This window comes from Oryzias latipes, chromosome 9 (assembly GCF_002234675.1).
Source record: "Oryzias latipes chromosome 9, ASM223467v1".
Taxonomy (NCBI): Eukaryota; Metazoa; Chordata; class Actinopteri; order Beloniformes; family Adrianichthyidae; genus Oryzias; species Oryzias latipes.
In genome coordinates, this window is record NC_019867.2 from 15,887,109 (window position 1) to 15,909,230 (window position 22,122).

At 40.0% G+C, this 22,122-nt stretch overlaps 1 protein-coding gene across 6 annotated transcripts in view; it reads right to left on the minus strand.

Annotated features, from left to right (window-relative positions):
• kiaa0825 (KIAA0825 ortholog) overlaps positions 1–22,122 on the minus strand; it is a 121,423-nt gene that overhangs the window by 97,090 nt on the left and 2,211 nt on the right. For 3 of the 6 annotated variants that reach the window (XM_020706005.2, XM_020706009.2, XM_020706004.2), the window contains exons 1-7: positions 20,787–21,441; positions 20,544–20,680; positions 14,292–14,454; positions 13,695–13,886; positions 13,325–13,510; positions 12,823–13,147; positions 1,072–1,239 (exon numbers count right to left, since the gene is read on the minus strand). In XM_020706005.2, coding sequence (XP_020561664.1) covers positions 1,072–1,239; positions 12,823–13,147; positions 13,325–13,510; positions 13,695–13,886; positions 14,292–14,454; positions 20,544–20,680; positions 20,787–20,855 — 1,240 coding nt within the window. In that variant the 5' untranslated portion in view covers positions 20,856–21,441. Of the gene's footprint in view, positions 1–1,071; positions 1,240–12,822; positions 13,148–13,324; positions 13,511–13,694; positions 13,887–14,291; positions 14,455–20,543; positions 20,681–20,786; positions 21,442–22,122 lie in introns of those variants that run through there. The other 3 variants (XM_020706008.2, XM_020706006.2, XM_020706007.2) reach the window with 2 other exon arrangements.

The window sequence follows — 22,122 nt, forward strand, 5'->3', positions numbered from 1 at the left end:
TTTTAGCATGTTCTTGTGGCATTTTTCTGATGATGGAGGACATATATAAAGAAAATTAAGCATTTCTAAGCATTCCTTTTTTATTCAAATTGTTGTGAATCAGGAGCAGACAAAAAATGATCTTGGAAAAAGCTTGTAGCACGGACGTGGGAGCTACAATTGGCAAGCCAAAGGCTTCCTACTCAGCTCCATTGCTATCCACCCACTTTTGGAAAAATGACTAATCTACATCTCCCTTTTTCCTGTCTGAGCTGGCATCTGGCTCAAAACTGTACGGCTGGATAGCTCCAATGATGCTCCCCATTTCTATTGCACTGCTAATTGTGCGTTGGGGTAGTAAGGGGCTGTAAGCTAGTGGGAGAGCGTGAGGAGAAATCTGAGCACACTTCCACCCACATTTTAGAGGTGAAAATTTAACAAACTCCTGCCACTGCAGAAACTATGCCGTAGAAAATGACACAGGTTGTTTGATTCTGGCAACAAAATAAACCCGGTGTAGGTACCATAACCATTCGGCCTGCAATAACCGTTCGGGGTCCTTCGACTAGTGTTGACGTCACATTATGTGATTGGCTGTCCGTTTGTCCAATGACGTATCAGATAGTGATTGTGTGTGGAGCAGCCGGTTCATTCTAACAGCCACACATCTTTTGACAAAGTGGGTTGTAGCAAAACCCACTTTGAGAATTATTATTACAGAGAATAATGTCAGACACAACTTATGAAGGAAAAGAAAGGAAACGTGAAATGAAAATATGTAGAGCCCAAGCAGATCTCCACGCTATGTAGTTTGTCCAAGTGGGGTTACCGTAGTGTGATGTTATCCTCAGTCGAAAGGACCCCGAATGGTTATTGCAGGCCGAATGGTTATGGTACCAACACCGGCATAATCATATTAAAAGACCACTAGAAAAGCTTTTAGGACAGATAAACAGATGATTAAAGTGGCACTTACATTTTTTTTGTCAAGAATCTTTTTTTTTTAAAGGAAATTTAGTTAATAAAATGTAGCTCTTCTTGAGAAATGTATTGTCAGATGTGTGTGTGTGTGTTGTTGAAATGGAGCTGTACCTTTTACCCGTGGAGTGTCACCCATACAGTCAATGAATGTCATGTTAGTGACCAGATCCCTTAGATCGCTCTCAAACTTCAGCAGTGCACAAGCCAGTTGGTTTAAGGCCTTTAGCTGGTGGGAGGTCAAGCTAAAGCTTCTGGCTTTTACAGGGAGCTCCATGGGTGCTGTAAGGAACCAGAGTGGGGAAAAATGGATCAAACTATTAGTACATTTGATTGTAGATGTATGACAAACACATGCAATACTGTGTACAGTTCAAAAAAAGGAACAAACACTTTCAAAAGAATGTCTTTTTACACCAAATTTCCCCGCCTACAGGCACTCATCAGCATCACCCGCTCAACAACTCGCTGCGCATTACACCTCTTGAAAATATTGAGCCATTCATGTTTTCCCAACGCTCAACAAAAACAAAGAGACTGTAAAAGATTATGCATAACTTTGCCCTCTGAGAAGTCACACATGCACGTCCTTCCCTCCCAGCACAAAAACTTTTCTCCCCGTTACCCGCCGATGACCCTTCCAGCAAATATGGATTTCCCATTTTGGAGGCTGCCAAAGCCATCACCCTGGGGATGTTCCGCATTAAGCCGGAGAATAAGCAGCTGGGATGATGCGTTGCCATGCGCTGAGACATATACACAAAAACTTTTGTGAGTCCACTTAAATGAGCTCTTCAACTGCAAAGGCATCAGGGGACGGATGAGCTCAGAATTAGCCCCAGCTCTGAAAGCACGGAGATGATTGAACGTTCATATGAAAAAAAAAGGAGGAGGTCCTTTTCCAATAATTGTAACATTATTGCCTCTGGATTCAAATTTAATTTTGTTATATATTTGAACAAATTCTGACAATATGACAACAGCAGTGTCCCCAAGGATGCCTGGTTTAATCATGCATGAGGTCTGATTCACTGTGTTGCGTGTGGGCACTTGTGCATGTTTACATGAGTATTAATGAGTGTGAGTCATAGAGTTTGAGTGTTTTGTGCCTGGAGTGTGTGCACATGCATGTTTATGTGCATGTAATGCTGGTCGTTATGAATAACTTTATTTGCAGACGACACTTTCACACACATTTGCACATGTCAGTCCTGTAAGATAATTGTCAACATGACAAGGAGACACTGTGGTTACTATGGAGTCGTTCCTAACCTCAAGGTTGTTTGTGTCTGCAACTCCAGGAGTATAAATGTATTTATGTGCAGGCCTGTGTGCGTGGACTTATGAAATCGCAGGTGAGTAGATGTGTAATTATCTGGGGTGTGTTTAAAATGTGTGTGCTTGCATTTGTGTTTGTGTGTAATTAAGCTGCATGGGTCTGGTGCCTTTCTGTAATAGGGTCCAGTGGGAGTCAGAGCTGGAGAGACTCTCATACGGCATGTGTGAACGTGTGACCTGGCTGACACAAATGCGTCTGCATAGTTCCCTAACTTTCATACTCACGTCAGCACAATCAATTTTGTCCTATAATCTCAAGTCACTGCGAGATCAAGTTATTTCAGTGCTTAACGCATGGGTCAAAGTACAGATGCCGACTAATTTACATGAAACGAATCGACGCGCTGCGGTCCAAATTGTGCCTCGTCTTATGTTTTGGTTGTGAGCACCCGCTGCTTCATCTGGAACATCAACCCCTTCCAGCTTCACATTCATTTTACTTCAAGTTCCATCAACCCGTGACCCTTCACTCCATGACCAAATCCCACTCCTGATAATGGCAGATGACCTTGAGGTTTGACAATATTGTGCCTCTGAGTATCTTATTGGGCTCTGCCACACTAGCTATATATGTATTTATAGACGTCCCCGTAGCCAAATAGGCCTACAGCCATAGCAGTCTAGTACAAAGCCATCTAAACCTCATTATACCTTTGTCACAACAGTGAGGCCAAATGGAAGCTTCCATAACCGCTTGATGGAGAGGGTGTGCTTAAAAGCACCCAGGTGTGTCATACAGCGTATAGTACATAGCACGTCTCAAAGAGGAGAATGAAGAGGGGGCACTAACAGCCAAAGGAGTTCAACCAAAGGTCAAAGCACTGAGAATCAATAAAAAGAAGAGGTGGTGCTGAGAACACAGCAAAGATTATATGTTTATATAAGAGCTTCTCCACATGACATTACAGTGCGGAGATGTTCTTGAGAACAGGGGGATAAATGAGGGTAGTGCGGTGATTATCATAAAAGCAGGAGACAAGCTGCCAGAATCCTCACAAGCTAAAACTCTACGTTATGTTGGTCAATCACTTGTTTAAGGTCCATGTGAAAGGATAACAGTTACACTATAATATTAAAAGGGGAATTTTTGGTGGCCATACCTTGTAGCTTCAAAAACCAACAAATTCCAATGTAAAACGAAGAAATGTACATTTGAAACCAGAAGTTTACATTCACCACATAAAAAAGCACATGTGCTTTTTTTCCCTTTAGTGTCAGACATGAAATAAAAGTAAACTTTTCCTGTTTTAGGTCAATTACAATTAAGAAAATTATTTCTATTTGCTGCATGTCAGGATAATGAGACTAGGGTTTTTTTTATAAACATTTTTATTCCTTATAAGTCAAAAGTTTACATATGCTAAGATCACTATGCCTAAACAATTTGGGAAACCCCAGATGATGATGTCATCTCTTTGGAAGCTTCTGATATGTTTAGAATTGAGACAGCATTTGATATAATTAGAAACACACCTGTGGATATATATATTAGGGCTCATTTGAAACACACTTGCTTATTTGTAAAACATCCTGGGACAGTCAAAATAAGTCAGTCAAGATATTAGGAAGACAATTGTGGATTTTCACAAGTCTGGTTCATCCTTGGGTGCAATTTCCAGATGCCTGAAGGTGCCATGTTCATCTGTTCAGAAAATTATACGGGAACGTCCGGCCATCGTCTCACTCAGGAAGGAGACGGGTTCTGTGCCCCAGAGGTGAATGTACTTTGGTTGGATATGTCCAGAACAACCCAAGGACAAAAGTAATGTGTCATTATCAACAGTGAAACGAGTACTGTTCCTCAAGACATGGGCTCGAAGTCTACTCTGCCAGGAAGAAGTCAGTACTCCAAAAGAAACATAGAAAAGCCAGATTAAAGTTTGCTAATCCACACAAGGACATAGACTTTACTTTTTGGAGACATGTCAGCTAAAATGGAACTGTTTGGCCACGATGACCATTGTTATGTTTAGAGGAAAAAGGGGGAAGCCTGCAGGCCTCAGAACCCTATTTCAACTGTAAAACATGGGGGTGGTAGCATTATGCTATGGGGTTGTTTTGCTTTTGCAGGGACAGGTGCACTTCACAAAATAGATGACATCATGAGGAAAGAACGGTATGTGGAAATATTGAAGCAGAATCTGAAGACATCAGCCAGAAAGTTAAAGCTTGGGCGAAAATAGACTGTCCAAATGGACAATGACCCAAATCATACTGCCAAACAAAGTGTTACAAAGTGGCTTAAGGATAACAAAGTCAAGGTTTTGGAGTGGCCATCACAGAGCCCGGATCTAAATCCAATTGAAGATTTATGGTTAGAGGAGAAAAGGGATGTACATGCAAGGCGACCTACAAACCTGGCTCATTTACACCAGTTCTGTCAGGAGGAATGGGCCAAACGTCCTGCCAAATCTTGTGAGAAGCTTGTGGAAGGATATCCAAGACGTTTGACCCACTCCTGCAGTTTAAAGGCAATAGTACCAAATACTAATGAAATGTATGTTAACCTTTGGCTTTGATAAAAGTAATAAGAATTGTCCTACAAAAAAGGCGTTGTCTCATATTCTGACATTTAGAAAATTGAAATATTTTTGTTAATTGTAATTGACCTAAAACAGGAAAAGTTGACTTTTATTTCATGTGTGACGGTGAGGAAAAAAGCACAAGTATTTTTTATGTGGTGCTTCTGTAAAATTCTGGTTTCAACTTTATATGTTTTTGGTCTACCTGTTTGTGCTGGTGGAACCAACACAACATCTCCTGTAAACACAATAACACACTGGTCCTGACTGGCAGAAAATAAGAGAGGGAGTCGGGAGAATGGAAAAAAAGATCTAGGAGAAGGAAAAGGGATGGTGGTTAGGGATGAAAACATGAGGAGGAGAGCGGGAGGCGGGATAAGGGAATTCCCTTAGCAGTTGTTATTGATTCCGGTGTTTACGGGCGAATAGTTTAGTGCCGTTTACAAAACAGAACAGATGCAGCCAGTGAGCAAAAAGGTAAACAATTGCTGTGTGGCGGGCTGCCAAATCCCCAGTTTGATGTATTAAACTCATGGTGAAGAGCATTTCCCCTTTGGCTGCACTTATTGCCACTTCATTTCCTCTTCGCTCACATACACACTACTTGCCATCTTTCCCCTTCTCTGTGTCTGTCTTTTCTCCTCTCTTATTCGCTTGTTTAACTGAGGGATAGAGAAGAAAAGGACAAGGGTATGTGGTGCTTTTCGCTGTCTGGCTATTTTTTTTTTTTTTTTTGTCCTTCTTTGACCCACGAGGCCTGCTTCTTCTTAACAGAGCCATTAGTAGGGGGAATTGCGTGTGTCTGACATGGCCGAAAACCAATTATTAGACACTTTCTAGCAAATGATGCCAAAGTCTTTTGGGAATGAGCAATCATGCAATAATTTAGTCCCTGATTTAATTTCTCTCCAGCATACTATCCCTCACACTTTCATCCTCTGGCACTCATTTTCCTTTCTTTCTTCCTGTGTAAATCAGACAATCAGAGGGGGACTTCAATATCCATCTAGCCACACTGTCCAGCTGGCTTGCATCTTATCACGTGATTGCAACGTGTAGAGATGAGTCTGCTGTTTTTGAGTAGATATGGGTCTTTTGGAACAAAGAGAAAGAAGGGGTAGCAAACATTTCGTTTTGTTGTACTGGGAAGCGAAGCGGTTACTAATTACATCTTAATTACTTACACTTTGTGTCATTTATCATTTTCCTTCCTTTTCCTCCTGTCCTGATTGGTTTCACCTGCATCTAATTATCAAATCTGATATATGCTGTGTCCAAATTCCTTCACTATACTTAGTGCACTTTACAGGGCGTCCGCCTTTTTGTCAGGGTATCCGAATTCCAAAACCGTGTCCCACAAATTTCCTGGAAGTCTCTACTAAAAACTAGTGTGCATCAATGCTCCCCAGATTAGCAAATATAGACCACAATGAATTGCGTAAAAGCATTAATGCTAATATTTATCCATTTGCTTTCAATTCTACAAATAATTCCAGTCAAACATGTTGCTACGAGTGATAATCCATGATAGAAGCATGTCAAATTGAATTGGGGTAGACCTATCAAATTCCAACTGATTTATTTTTAAACTTTATTTCCAGAAACACGTTGCTATGCTGGTGCGTTTTCTTCCACATATGTGCTTTCTGTGGATTTTTGTATCCTTGTGAGATCATCTCACAGGGGTGTGAAGCAGGGTCATGCGGGTGCCTTGGGGTACATCTGTGCATGCATCAGTGTGTATGTGGAAGGAAAGGAGGCCCTGAGCCACGGTGGACCTCCTGCTAGGCCCCATGACAGCTAGAACCCTCTTTGTCAGTTTCGGCCGACTGCTTACTGAGACAGCCTTAATATGGCGAGTCTACTGCTGTTATTCCCAAATATACACTAGGACACATGAACTCCCCCGACGTGCACACACACACATAAATCCGGTCTCTTGTGGGACTTTGGGTGCTGTCCAACCAACCTACAACAGAGGCCACCTGGCCTTCACAGAAGGAGAAAACAACCATATCTGATATCTCAATGTACAGTGCTCAGTTGGCCAGGAAGTGGGTGTAGTTGTGATGTGGAAATATTTAAAGCTACATACAATTATTTTGCTTTAAAATACAAATTATGTGCCTGTGTTGCAGTGACTGCAGAGGATTGGTTAATGTTCCTCTGGCCTTGTCTGTGCACTTGAGTCGAGTAACCAGAAATAAGGGAAATAAAAGAATCCTCCGTCCTGTTAGAAACATTTCATTAAATCACACTTGTTTAGTGCCCTTGTTCACAATATTGTTTTCAAGCCCTCAGCAAATCACACTGACTCTTCAGCATGGAGTGCAGGCGGCTCTCAATGAGCCAGCCATTTTTGCCTGTGCTTTCTCAAAAGAAGGTGCCAGGAAAAGGTTCATATCCTTGAGCTGCTCAAGAGTGATGCACAAAAGCCATTGTGCCCACTCAGAGGATATGAAGAAAAATAAATGAAATGCATAATACACATTCTCAAGGGCCACGAAACACAATCATTTCAGCAATTTCATTAGAGGTGCAGTTTAGAGAAAAAGATCACTGGCACACACATAAACAACTGAAGGAGAGAGGCCCTAGATTTTCTCATTACAATTAGTAAAAATCACCTCGGCCGGGTGGTAACATCCTTAAACAAAGTTTAACGGAGGCGTTTAAAAACCATCACCCAGAAAGCGAAACGCAGAGTTGTGCTCACATGTATACAGTGACACACACAAACCCCACTACTCCATAATTATTTGGCAGCATGCGGGTGCACGTCCCCGGCTGACAGTGTGTATAAACTCTGCCAGAGATATGATCTAGTGAGGAGCCGCTCTTATTAAATATTAACAAACGTCATTCCCAAGTAGCCACAATCCCCACAAGCACCTCCAGTTGCAGTCAGAGCCTCAGCCGAGTTATCTCTCGTCACTAAAGAATCTCCCCCCCATGCTGAATAGGCTGCAGTGCTGTCTTTAAGAGAAAGTTCAAAGAGCTAGACGGGGTGAGGAGCGGGGTGCGGCGGTGGCCAATGTGCTTCCAATACATGTTCTAAACGAATCCCTTTTTTATCTATTGGGAGCTGTCAGCGTGGTCATATGGGGGAAATTAGTCGACCTGAATTCAAAAAACGGCTATCAGAATATTGTGGCTACAGGTTTGAGGAGAACTTTTCAAACTCAACTTTACTGCTATGGTCGATTGTTCAGGCACAGAGTGTGTGTAATTCAAAGAAGATGGAATTTTTTGATGTCCAAAAGAAAAAGGGATCTGCCATGGCTACAAATGCAAATAAGATAGAAAAAAATATATGTGGCGGCAAAAAGTGCACACTAGAGTAATCAACTTAAAGATAAATAGATCAATATTCACCTTCATTAGGTGAAAATCGATTGGAATTTCTTAATTTCCTTGTCAGAACTGAGTTTGAGGATTATTTTTTATAATGGGGATGAAAAAGTATGCAATCATCCTGTCATCTGCAATTTTCTCCACAGAAATCAATTCACTCACTTACAGAATGTGGTGGAATATTTCAAAATACCAAAACGTAGTCTAAAACCAAATGCTGCAAAAAAGTGTTTTATACCATATATATATATATATATATATATATATATATATATATATATATATATATATATATATATATATATATATATATATATATATATATATATATATATATATATATATATATATATATATTATAGCATTTTTCTCATTGTGTGGTACACATAGAAAGACGCTTAAAATTACATAAATGAGTTTTTATTTATTCAAATCCTGGTGAATGCCATTGGAAAAAGCTTGTAGCAGTGACGCAGAAGCTACAGTTGGCGGGTCACTGCTCCCTGCTCCGCCCCATTCTGATGCATCCTCTTGCAGACAAATAGATCCGTGTACATTCTTGTCGTCTGACCTGGCACCCAGCTCACAACAGTACGTCTGGATAGCTCAAATATTACTCTTAATTTTTGTTGCATCGATAAGGTTGTGTTTGGTAAACAGATGGGTGATGGAATATGAGGGTGGGCTTACTTTGTGCCAAAAGTTCCACCCACAACTCAGAGTCAAATTTCTGGTGAACTACTGCCGCTTCTCTAAGAAATGTCAGAGTTTTTTTTTTTTTTATTTTGGCTAAAAACCGCATGATTGTAATTAAAAGAACACTGGAAATGCTTTTAAAATAAATTAAAAGATGATCGGAGTGGGACTTTAAAAGTACTTAAAATAATTACCTTGTGTTTTGCCACAGGTTTACTCTTATTTCGCTATATTAAAGGCGTCAGCAACCTACACTGAGATAAAAGTCAGAACTAATAAATGAAAAGGCACAATCATCAGGTGTGCATCAGGCAGTATGTGAAAGACAACGTTCAAACAAGATATTCCAATCTCTTAAAAAGATATAAGACAATTTTAAGCAATGAAATGTCATAAATCTAAACAGGAACAAGACACAAAAAGCGTTGGTAAAATAAAAGATCTGCAGTTTACAAATTGTTCAAAGAAATATAAGATCACAGGAAAAGCCTCTAATTTGCAGCATTTATGTGGGCGTCACGCCAAAACCAAGACAGAAATCTTCATGTAGTCCTGAGCCGGCCACTCTCCTGCTGCCACTGAGGCATGTTAGCATTGCTCCTGACCGACCAACCGGTTTCAGCCAATTTCCTGGCTCTCTGTTCACTCAATTACACTTAGAAAAGAACAGAAAAATGGCAAAAGAAAAAAGGGGAGTATACAGCAGATTGAGAGAAAGAGGGAAAGGAAAAAAAGATTTGGGGAGGAGCAAACCATCACATCTGTCCAGGTGAAATGTCAGAGGGAGCTTTTGAGTCAGTGGGGTTAAAAGAAGAGGTGGATCTTGCTGTGCAAGCTGTTATATGGTTCAGTGGTTTGACAGTGGCTGATACTACAGGCAGTGCTGCTCCCCTGGGAGCCTACAGAGTCTCCCTGGCGTGGCGCTTATCAAAATGTACATACCACCTGCCTCTGCTTCAGTAATAAACAATATCACAGCAGGGAAGATTGGAGAGATCTAAGAAGTAATGGAATACTTATGAAAGAGACAATGACTTTGTGTTTTTCCCACTGTCAGAATTGTCTCAATAATTCGGAGTGTGACATACTGCAGAAACCCCAAAATGTTTAAGCAGATTTGGCATCTCTGGTTCTTCAGGAGCCACTGAGTCGCATTTGAAGTGAGTATGTGGGTTCTTAACTTTTTCTTCTCTCTTAGAGGGAGGCTTAAACATGAACAAGAAAAAAAAGAAAGATGATCCCAATTGTAGTAGCAAGTGCTACTTAAACACACACACACACATCCACACAAACACTTAAGTAAAACCAGCACAGGCAAAACTGCTCCATTTTACCATCATTACACAGCACGGATCCCTCGCTCCCTTTGGAGCCGTGTTCTGCCTCCGGTGCTACATTTGACGGTTTGTTGAGCGGCACGTAGGTGTGTAGCCTCCGCCACGTTACGTGATCAAACAGCCCAACTGACGCATGGCCAATTATCCTGGCTGCCTCCTCTCATCTCACATTTAAGGAGAGGGAAAGGAAAAACCAAGGGGGGAGATGGAAAGAAAGAGACGAAGGGGGGAAAAGGAAAAAAGGGGGGAGAGGAAAAAAAGGAAAATAAAGGTAGTTGTGTGTTTATCGAAGAATGGCAGATGCAATAGTACTCCCACCCCTAATCCGCAGGGAAGCTGGCATGTGCACCAATTTTAGAAAAGTAAACAATGGCTGACAAACACTTAGGGTCTATTTATTTATTTCTTTATTTTTGTTTAGGGAAAATTTACCCTTTGTGAAAAAAAACAATGCAAGTTGTGGAAATGATGCATCAGACGTGGCATTGTGCTGATGAAGGAGCTATCACAGCAACACATCCTGCAAAACTTTATGGCTTTTCTTTTAACCCACTGAGTCCCACCAGAAGCAGTTGCTGCTATTTATTTCTCTTAACTTCTGAGGACCCTAAAATATTTTCTGGCAGAAAATCAAGTTTTAGAATGAAAGAATAGTTTGCCTTCTGTACAATTTCTTGATATTGTCATGTGCAGGGGTGGCTCGAGAGCCGGTAGGACCCAGGCGCAGAGACGGGAGGCAAACGGGGTCAAGGGCAAGGGGTTTAATTAGAACAAAAAGCGCTGCAGAGCAGGATGACAAAGCAAAACTCACTGTGGCGTGGCATGAAACATGGCATGAACAGGACGAAGACACATGAAGACGTTAAACACACGACCAGAAGTTAATGGACCAGCACAGGAGGAAGGTAGAGACAGAACTTATATACAGACAGGGCAGACAAGACACAGGTGAACACAATCAGGGCAGATGGGGACCAAAGGAAGTAAAACTCACGACACAAGACAAGACAGGAAACCTTTCAAAATAAAACAGGAAACAGAACTTAACCATGACAGAACAAGACAGAAAGCAAAAACCAATACAAAAGAAACTCAAACCATGACAGATATCATGTCACTGGTGTAAATAGCGAAAGGGCCAGGCCGTTTCGTTTCCTGGCAGCACCTCTGCAAAGAGTTTTCTTGCATCTTGGAAAAAGAAGAACTAAGTAAAAAAATAAAAATAAAAACAACTTATTTTACAGACATGGATAAAACATTTAGCAAATATGGTTATTAAATTAATTATCTTTATTATACAATGAGAATTATATCCCTTGGTGGATCTTTTGACTGCGACAAATGTAAACTTTGCAACATTTATTATTTATAAAAAGAAGGATTTTGCTCTTTTCTTCTTTACACAATGGTTTCATTTTATTGAGGTTTTCTATTATTTTTATTTTGTTGTGCTGAAAATCTTTTTTTCTGTGTTTCATATCTTTGAGTTCATACCATAAAAAATGGGAGCAATAACGAAAGTGTTGCGTTTATATTTTTGGTCAGTGTATGTATCTCAATACTCTTATATTTAGCCACAGCTTAATTAAACAAAAGCTATAGAGCAAAGATAAATTAATCAAGTTGCCATCTTGAGTGTGCAGTCACAGATTTGTCTTAATGTTCTCTGTACATTTAAAAAAAAAGGCTGTGTTTTTTTTAAAATGGCCTCAGACCGCCGTTTTAATTGTTCTACTGTTTTTTTTTATTAACATTTGTATATTCTTCATTTATTTTGTCTAGGAAATAGTTTTACGTTTTTATTGGAATATTCCACTTTATCAAGATTTTTTTTTTTATTAATGCTTAGCTATTTTATTTACAATATTACTTGATTTTATAATGTTTTACTTGTTTCTTTTTACTGCAGTGCTTCCTTAACATAGTCTGCCATTTTACTTGTTAATATACTTTACTACTTTTTAATTGATGTATGTGTGAGTCATTCATTGGTAAATTTCTGTCTATATGGCTTTATTTTCATTTTTTGGATGGGTTGTTCTTAAGCTACATCTGATCAAAATTCTACAATTTAAATAACATTTTATTTAAATCTAAAACCTTTTTATTTTTCATAATTACTTCTATTTTGGCTAAAATACCAATAAAAAAAACTAAATCGGTAATATTATTTTAAAATACTTTAAATCATTTCCAAAGGGTAGTTGCCTTGGAAATGAGATAAAGGCACACTTTAAAACAGTTTATGTCTAGTTTGATACTTTCCTTTCAGGACTTTGTGTAGTCATAAAGGCAATGTGTGATTTTATGCAGAAGTGTTCTCAAAAGCTTTGGCCATGGAAATGTTATGTTCTGCTTCTTTTGACCAAAAAGAAAAGAGTACAGGTGCAGTAGAGGGCCATCAAAAGAAAGCAGTTACGTTGAGAGCTGCCTCCATTTAAAGAGATCTTGGCTTTGGCTCAGATATCTAGAAAATTGCCTTTATTAGGCGGCAACAATTAGGAAAGACAGAAAAGTTGAAGGAGAGGAGAAGCAGTAAGCATTATCTAAAAGAAATTGTCCCAAAAAAAACAGTGTCAACCATGAAATAAATTCGATTTTGGAAAGGTTTTACTCACCCACACTTGCTCTGGACCTGGTTGAATATTTTTTGATCTTGCTGCTCAGTGCACTGTTATCCCTTTGGGCTATCTCACGCTCTTTCTCCATCTGGGAGGCCAGCTCTTGAGCCAAAGTGCTGAGGTAAGTCACATTGAGAAAACCAAGAATTGCGTTGGGTTGTGTTACTTTTGTAAGGACTTGGAGCTCCTCTGTGATGGCTTGACTCAGATGTGGGACTGCACTGCAAAATCCTGCTGCCAGTCTGTCAAAGCCAGTCTCACCACCTGGGCTGGAGTTCAGGCTTGAGTGCAGAACACTCAACACGTGCTGCCGTTTCAGACCCTAGAAAAAATTAAATATAGTGTTTTTCTCAAAGCACCTCTAGTGGAGCTGGACATACTTAGCCTCAGTATAAAGATAGGCAGCAACTAGGTAACATTTGGATATAGTTTGGTTGTTTTTTTTGTTATTTCACCATGCAAATAATGTAAGTTTTTAAATTTTGAACCATTTATTTACCTGGTAACATCTGAGAACTTCACACTCTGGGTAGAGAAAGAATAATTGCTGTAGGCAGTGGACCCTTTCAAAGATGGTCAAAGAGGACGTCTTTCTGCATTCACAGAACTCTGGGTTGCGACACAATAGCTGATCCATCAGGTAACGTCGCAGGTGGAGACGTACAGCATTCCATAACTCCTGGATCTTCAGGAGACAATCAAATTTTAGATGCAGAAAAAGACATCCGATTGTCTTCCCTAGAAACAAGATAAAGTGTAGTCTACTTCGCTCAACCGTCTGCATTTTAATACACTTAGCAGCTAAAATAAACATGACAGAAATCAACCCAAAACTGCAACACTCAAATGAATCGTAAATAGTTCATTACCTCTAATGAATTGTTATCTTTCACCGTATGTACCATGTGGATGGAGAAATCCGTCAGCTGAGAATACGGACAAGATGAGGAAGAGGAGGTAGGGGTGCAAGGAAAGCAGACACCACACTGGGAAGACAGGCAGAGCAGGAGCTGAAGAGCAGCTTCTTCTTTCCCCTGTTCATCTGATTTCAGATACTGTTGCTGAACGGAACAGAAAAAAAAATGCTTTTATTTCCACTAAAGAAGGTTGAGAAGATATTAGAAATATCACAATTCTGAAACGTCACTCTCTGACGTTAAGAGTGATTCATGAACAAGACTAATACATTCGTCTATATTATTAGATAAATTACATTTTTACAGTGTTTTTATATTTCTGAATATCTGAATAAAGACATTCTCAAATATAGTTTAAGAAACAGGACCATTGTTTGATTGTTGAGATTTTGAATAAAGCAAATTTTTGTATACAGCACATTTTCGCATTAGCCTGCCACATCAAATAAATAATTGTTTTCTTTCAAAGCACTTATTATCTTTAAATACATTATGCTACAATACTTATAATTACTAGTATCAATATTATCATTATTTGTGATGCATTACCAAAGCTTTGAAGAAGTCCAGCAGTTCCTGGTGTCCTGTGGCAGCAAGCCTGTTTTGTGCCCTGAGGTTGAACCATTGCAGGCACTCTGTAGGACTTGGGGGCCGATCTGCTGTTCTCGAGTCCCCCATTTTGGTCTGAAGCTCCTTCAGGTGTTGTTCAATGCTGAGAACAAAGCAAAAATAGGAACATTTGTGATACAGATCATTCTGAATAACCTTTGTTCATATCTCGCTCACTTGCAGAATCTGACAAAATATTTGAGGCGGAGGACTCGGTCTGTGTGAGAGGAAACCGCTGAGACGTCAATTCTGGCCCATTTATTCAAACGTTCCTAAGTGAAGAGAGTGGTGCATCCATACACAGCCATAAAACAGAGTACCATTCTTCCAACAGTCAGCAAACACTGTCATGGAGACACACATGGATGTACACACCACATCACATCCAGGTTACTCCTGCTCTCATTCAGTCTGCGCACTGCATGAAGACAGATACAGACACATCAACAGTAATGAACACAGACATCGATATATCAGTGTGCAAGCGTGTGCTAAGCATCTGGTGTGAAGTGGCATTACAGGCATCGGCAGACATCTGAAAAACACACTTCTTGCCATCTCATGTCTTATTCGTTCCCTTGACACACACGCAAACACCATTCTTTTGATGTTAACAGACGGCATCAGCTATTCAGTTTCTTCTTTAATATGACAGATTAAGAATGACATCCTTGGGCACGACATGCTAAGTCATTTCCATGCAAATCGATGCATATATATTTGGATGCTAGATAGAGTCAAAGTGCGTGTGTTTGCACTTGTGTACATAAGTATATAACTCCATAACCCTATAATTAAAATTGTTGGGATGCATGGTGTTAGAGAATGATCATGCAATCGCAAGCAAAGGAACCCACAATAAATAAATGTATGTACCGGTGTGTTGCAGTGAGCTTAAGATGATTAATTAGAGTAAGAAAAAACAGAGTAATAAAAAAAAAATCCATAAGGAAATAAAATTATGGCAATCCATAAAAATTAACTTCTTCTTTGACTCACTAAATTAAATTGCATCTTTGAATCTTGTGATCTATTGTGGGGACTTGTCATATTTCTTTATTAACTAGATTATTGCTAATTTATTTTATAAAAAATCAATAGATATTTTAATTACCGGTACCTGCAGTCTATCTTACCAATATTTGTTTGAAAATTGTGAGCAAGTCCAAGATATCAGTTTTTCCTGCAGGTCTATTAACAACCTTCTGCTTGTTTTTTGGCCTTGAACAAACCCAGATGTTTTTCAACAGCAGCACATTAAATAAAAATTTAATATGACACATTTTCCATTTGAAAAAAAAAGAAAGTAAAACATTATAGAATATTACTCTACACACTATAACTCTGCATCATTTTGTTTCATGTTACTTTTCCTATTCTGTTAGGCCATAGTTCTTGTTTAGATAATGTATTCACTTTACCTTTTTGTTGGTGCTGCCACCCTGCGTATCACTGCAAATCGATACAGCTTCTTTATACAGTGTGTGAGCTTAACAACCACTACATTAGCAGATCCAGTTTATTTATGCTAAACAAATAGACACAAAAACACAAAGAGTAACTCTAAAGTTTCTTGCTTTTCTCAGGTCCAGATGTTTGCAGAAAAGGGTTTCTGACAAATGTCACTTTTGACTCTCTAGTTTTCTTTGTAAGTAAAGCAAGATAAATGATGAAAAGAAATGCATTTAAAAATAAGTAAAATGCCTCCAGACTTATCTTATGCAGAGTTTGGACAAATAACAAAAGACGGACAACACCTGAGGCAATGCGTCTGACTACCTTCTGTTAAGCCAAAATAAGAAAAAGGGCAAGAAGGGCAGGCAAGCAAGCATGCTAATGTACACAATGAACCACTTTATTTTAGAGTAAACAATGGCTTACAGTGAAGGCCTCTAGTGGTGGATTGATGAACTGATCTGGTTCCAGATAACTTGGATTTGACATGTGGTTAAACCAAGGTTACAGTGTGTACAGATCATTGTCTTTACCACATAAGTTAAAAACATGGATCTGTGTCCAAAGCTCTTTTCTGCCACTAACTATGGGTTCTTAAAATGGTTTTATTTTCTATCCATTATAGCAATGTCCAATATACTTAAGTCAGCAATGTCTACAAACAGAAACAAGACTGGACTAAAGATTTCAGGGTTAAAGTAAATTTAACTATACTTGACAGCTTGAGACCAATTCTCTTTGTGGGATTTACCAAACATGTAGAATACAAAGAAAGCCCTGACTGAAACTTTCAATTGATCACATAATAACAGAAAAAGGTATTTGGGGTTTAAAGTTTTTTTGTTATTGTTGTTTTGTTTCTTTCACATCTAACTCCTGCATTCCTTAAGGAAAATCACACTAGTGGTTACAGAAAGGACACTTTCTCCGAAACATTTTCGAGGGTTGACTTCTTCTGGTTATCTCTCTTCAAGACTCCTACTCTCCTAATTTTCTTTCCTTTACTGCTGCCATTCAGCAGCCCCTCCTTAGGGCCTTGTGCTGTAAGTTTTAAAGTCGGTTTCGATGGTCTGCGTCAAAAAGTCCATCCAGTTCTCTACACATGTAGTGACCTTTTGCCCGCTGCTGTGAATGCTCGACCGCAGCCTAATCAACTCTGCAGGATTAACTCTAAACTCGATGACTTCAACTGGAAGCTCAGATGCTGAAGAAAGAAACAGGAAGAAGCTAAAAATTGGTGGTAAACAGAGAAGTCACAGAAAATGAAACCCTTCGTCTTTCAGAAGAAAGACAACAATGGACAAATCCTTAATGGCAAAAACGCTAGAGAGGAACTCAACAAAAGACCACCAGAGAGAGAGAAATAAAGGGAAGACAAAACTAGGAGGAAAAATTGTTTAGGCCTCTTGACAAACATGCCAATCATTTTACTCGAATAAATGCTCACATACAATTGCTAGCACTTTTAATTCAACCAGTGGAGTGAAAGATAATTGTTTTTCAGACCGGTTCAGCCAGAAAGGCTGTACTGTTGAGATGACTCCCCCCAAACTTCCCTACCGCTGAGAGAAAAAGGGGAGTAACTGGAGGTCTTTTATTAGATATGATGGCACATTTCACAGCTCCCTGACTTACAGAAACCCAATCCTGCGATTAGTCAGCGCTTTGACGTTATCTTAAGTTCCTTGTCAGAATTAATTTAGTATGGGTGGGCTGCGGTGGGGCTGTCTGTCTTTCGCGCTCCACTCCCCTAGGCTTGCCTACTGGAGTTGGGGGTTGGAGACAACAGGGGCCAAAAAAATCTTTTTTTTTTTTTTTTCTAAATAAGCCCAAGGTACAGTGAGGGCTAAAGCAGTCACCTGAGAACCAAATATCTTCTCCATCAAAGCGTCCCATTCTGTTGGGAGGAAAAGACTCAGCGGGGTTGAGTGAGCAGGCTGAAAACAAATCCTGTCTTGGCCTGGCCCCGTCAACCACTTAGTGCCCCAAGCCACCCAATACAGCAAATAATACCAGAGAGCTAATACAGCTGATATACTAACTTAACACACATGTCATGCACAGCTAAACACCAAATCCACCACATATAGCGACAAGTCTTACAAATCAGTATTGTTTACAGCACAGAGCCCTCGCTGTGTTTTACCAAGACATGCTTTATGCTATCTCAGATTGTTTTATGCATAGCCCAAAGAACCATTCAGGGGAAGTATTGATGCTACACTCTGATCAAGATTGACAGGCAAGCAGGGAGAGCCAATTGCCTCGGCAGTGTGAAACTCGAAGCCTGTCTTTAGTCTCGATGCTGACACTTCATTAGAGGTCTTTTCCTGGTGGCCCACCCTATCCGGTCCCACTGCTGCACTGTCCCATCTGATGAAAATTAATGGATTACAGCATTTCAATTTGGGGGCACCAGCTCCGTTGTCAGCCTATCTTAATCTCCTTCAATTAGGAAGCGGCTCTCAGGCAAATCTGTGACATCTGAGAACCAGGAACAGGCACAGGCACTGTGACCCACAAACAGGTTGAAGTCCGTCATGGGTGTGGGTAAGTCTTTCTTCTCCATCCCTTGGTTTCTCTTTCCTCCACTCCACTTCCGTAATTTGTTCCAGACACTGATAAGTCAGTTGGGCAGCAAGCGAGTGAGCCGCAGTTATGTGTGTGTCCGAGTATACGAGTCTGCAGCCCACCCTAGTCGAGGCAAAAGAAAAACCTTGGAACATTTTTATTTGTCTAGATGTGTCCACCCAGATAACAGGTTGTCTTCAAGTAGTCTGCCAGAAAGTTAGCTGAGGTCTGACAGAGACACTGACCAGTGGTCCCCCACAGTGAAAGGAGGATTGCCTTATTTTTAGCCCCATTCTCCATTATCTGGATGCTTTGTTCTCATAATGGTTATCCCTCTCCCATCTGCAGGAACACAAAATAACCCTTTAATGCTTAGAAAGCAGAAAAATGGCCCGGCCTTCAGTAATAAGCCTTGAATTACCTACCCAAGGGTTTTCGTTTCAAGATGTGGAATCTTCAATTATTATGTTCCCATTTAGAAGGAAGAAGGAAAGAAAAAGAGAAAAGGGGAGGGAGACACCGAGAGAGGATGAAGAAGGGATGCGTCCCCAACACTAATGGTGTGAGAGTGAGGCTTTGTTCACTAGCTACATTTAGCCCGTCCTTCATCATCTGCCCTCGGCCTCCCAACGCTACAAACGATGAAAGACCTGAAATATAGATTTCTCATTTTCACTGAATGACCCTATGTCTTACTCCTTATTAATCTAGTTGTTCTCTTTAACTCCTGCTACCAAAGACACACGCAGACCCAGCCTCAAGCATGTACACACTAACATTTACATTTATTTATTTTTTTGCATTTTTATTTGAATAATTGTTAAGAAACTTATTTTTGGTTTAAGTATGAAAAATTTGGTTGAAATATTAAAAATACCCATTATTGTATCCTTTCGTTCCTTACCATTTTTGTTGACTGCCTTTATAAATGATGTTCAAACAGGAAACAACAAAATCTTATCATAGATGGATAAGCATAAGCATTAAAAACCACATTTTAGCACTTTAACTATGAAAAAGGCCCCTGTTTGGTGCCAACAATGAATTAATCTCAATTTATAGAAAAAAAAATTCAAGATGGCTTTGATAACTCACTGATGCTAAAATTCCAACACACTCGAAGTATTTTATTTCTTTGTTTTGGCATTTCTTCATGCGAGGAACTAATGTGATGTTCAGCTGAAGTAGAAAAATATTATTGTAAATAAAGATACAAACGTCATTATAAAACCGCATTAAGTTCTACTCAAGAATACTTCAGAAAGTACTTATCTTAATTTTTGTTTTTGCATCTTAATCCTCCAGTACAATTTAAAACGCACTTTGTGTCTTGTGGTTTTGGTGTTTTTAACATGTTCTTGCGGCATTTTTTTCATGATGGAGGCTATGTATAGAGAAAATTAAGATCATAATTGCATATGTGAGTATTTCTTTATTCAAATTATTGTGAATCAGGAGCAGATGGAAAAAAAGGTATTGGAAAAAGCCTATAGGTGTGCCGTAGAATAGAATCTACAATCGTTAGGCCAGAAGCTCGCTGCTCCGCTCCATTCGAATGCATCCACTTGTATACAACTAGATCCATGTAATCCATGTATGTCTTTGTTTTCCTCGTCCGAGCTGGCATCTGGATCAAAACTGAACAGCTGGATGGCTCAGATAATGCTCAACATTTTTGTTGCACCGGTAATATTAGGTTAGGGTTGTGAGGGGCCGTAAACTTATTTGTGGTAAGCTAGCAGGAGAGCACGTACACAGATGGATGATGGGAAGGGAGCAGGCTTACTCTGCATTAACAGTCCCGCCCACAACTCAGAGGCAGATTTCTTCTGAACTTCTGCTGATATGCAGAAACTATGTCCTAGAAAACAACACTTTTTTAAAATTTTGCCTAATAAAAAAATCTATAATCATAATTAAAAGACCACGGGGATTGCTTTCCTAATAGATTGTATAAAGATGATTGGAATGGGACTTTAAGGTATAAGAATATTGTCCTCTTGTAATCCACTCACAGAAATTATTGTCTTGGATTAAAACAACTTTTCAAAAATATTGGTTAATGCCATGAAAACTGTAACCAAAAGGGGGGTTGTAGCATTTTGTGAAATAATAAGGGACAGTCAAAAATCCCAACAGGATCAGCTCTTCGTTGCTCTGACTGACCTGCTGGCATTCAGATTGAGTTTCTCCTCCGTGTCTTTCAGAAGCTGTTCATAGTCCAAATCACTGGAAGCCCCTGGAACCAGCAGCTCCACAAAGGCGTGGTCGTCAGGGAAATCCCCAGGCCATTCCATGCTGCTCTGCAAAAAGAGAGAGTTGGCCTTAAACCAGGGAAAGCACGACATCTTATGTATACTAGTTCATAGAGAAAAGCATATAACTTCTCCAATGCCAAAGCAGTATTACCAGTGTAGTGACATCAATCAACCGTGTGGTCCAGAGTGTATTATCACAGCTGTCTGTCAAGAAACACATATATTTTGTGCACCCCACACTCTAGTGGTTTATGGTAATTTGAAATTTCCTCAAACAAGGGTCTTGTTAGACGGCACAAATCAATTTCATCTGAAACTAAACAAATCTTATCATTTTAAAAGGCTGTTTCTTCCAGCCCCCCCGCCCCTTTCCCTCCGAAAAATCATTTATAGTAGGAGGGCCCCTGATCAAAATGCATTACTCCAGCCTGAAACCATTTCCACCCACAAACACTACAGTGAGTTAAGACAGAAAGGGAGGAAAAAAACAAAACAGAATAAATAAACAATGAGGTGAGATGCACCTCAGTCAAGACTTTAAATAAACAACTCATCTTTTGAGGTCTCTTCTGGAATGGAGGGCCTCCCCTCCTACCCCGTGGTGCTTAACGCTCATGCTAACAGCCAATCCCACGTCGGTGCCATGCTGCTGGGTCTCATATCAGCATTGTCATCAACGCAAGTCAAGTGGAAGGTAATGGAGAGTGTCTGTGTCAATTTGGCTTCCTCACACTCCGCCTCTCGCCCCTTCCTCGTCATCTGCTCTGATTTTAATAATCCCTGTCAAACTCCAAACAGCTCTCTGCACGCCGCTCTGCTTCTTTGCTGCTGCATACAGTCTGTGCCACTCTTCCTGACAGGGGAGACAGGAAGCTCAACATTCATTTAGCCCGCGCAAAGGGAGGCCTGTCCAACTGGACAAATATTATTTTCCTCTGCTGACAGCCTCCCCAGTTAAGCTTGTCCTTTATTACTTTTTCCTCTCATGTTCTCTCTTACTCCTTCCCCTCGTCATCACGCTCCCTCAGCGCCAAAGAGGGTCTAAACACAGTCGCTGCTGCAGATTTGCAATCCCTGGTTTAAAAACCTCATCACTGGAGTTAGATGAAGTGAACACCGCACACTGTGTGAGTTGGAGTGGTGCCTTTGATGGTTATCTTCTAAACATGACCCGACTGGAAAGATTAACAGCTGGTTTAACTGTCCACACTGGATGCCTGCTGTGTCTTCTACCCAATCTACTAAAATATATCGTTTGTTCTCTTAAGCATTTGTGTGTACGTGGCAGAGCACGTGGGCTGTGATTTACCAGACAGCACACAGGGCCTCATTAGTGCAATACTTCAAATCACTCGGTCTCCATTCTCTTGTCATTAGCTCTTTAGAAGGCAGATGTTAAAGGAGCCCTTGTGTGTTTCAAAATCCTGCAACAGGTACAACTAGGCAGGCCGCTGATTTGGTGCTAGCCATCAACTTGACCAGTTTTT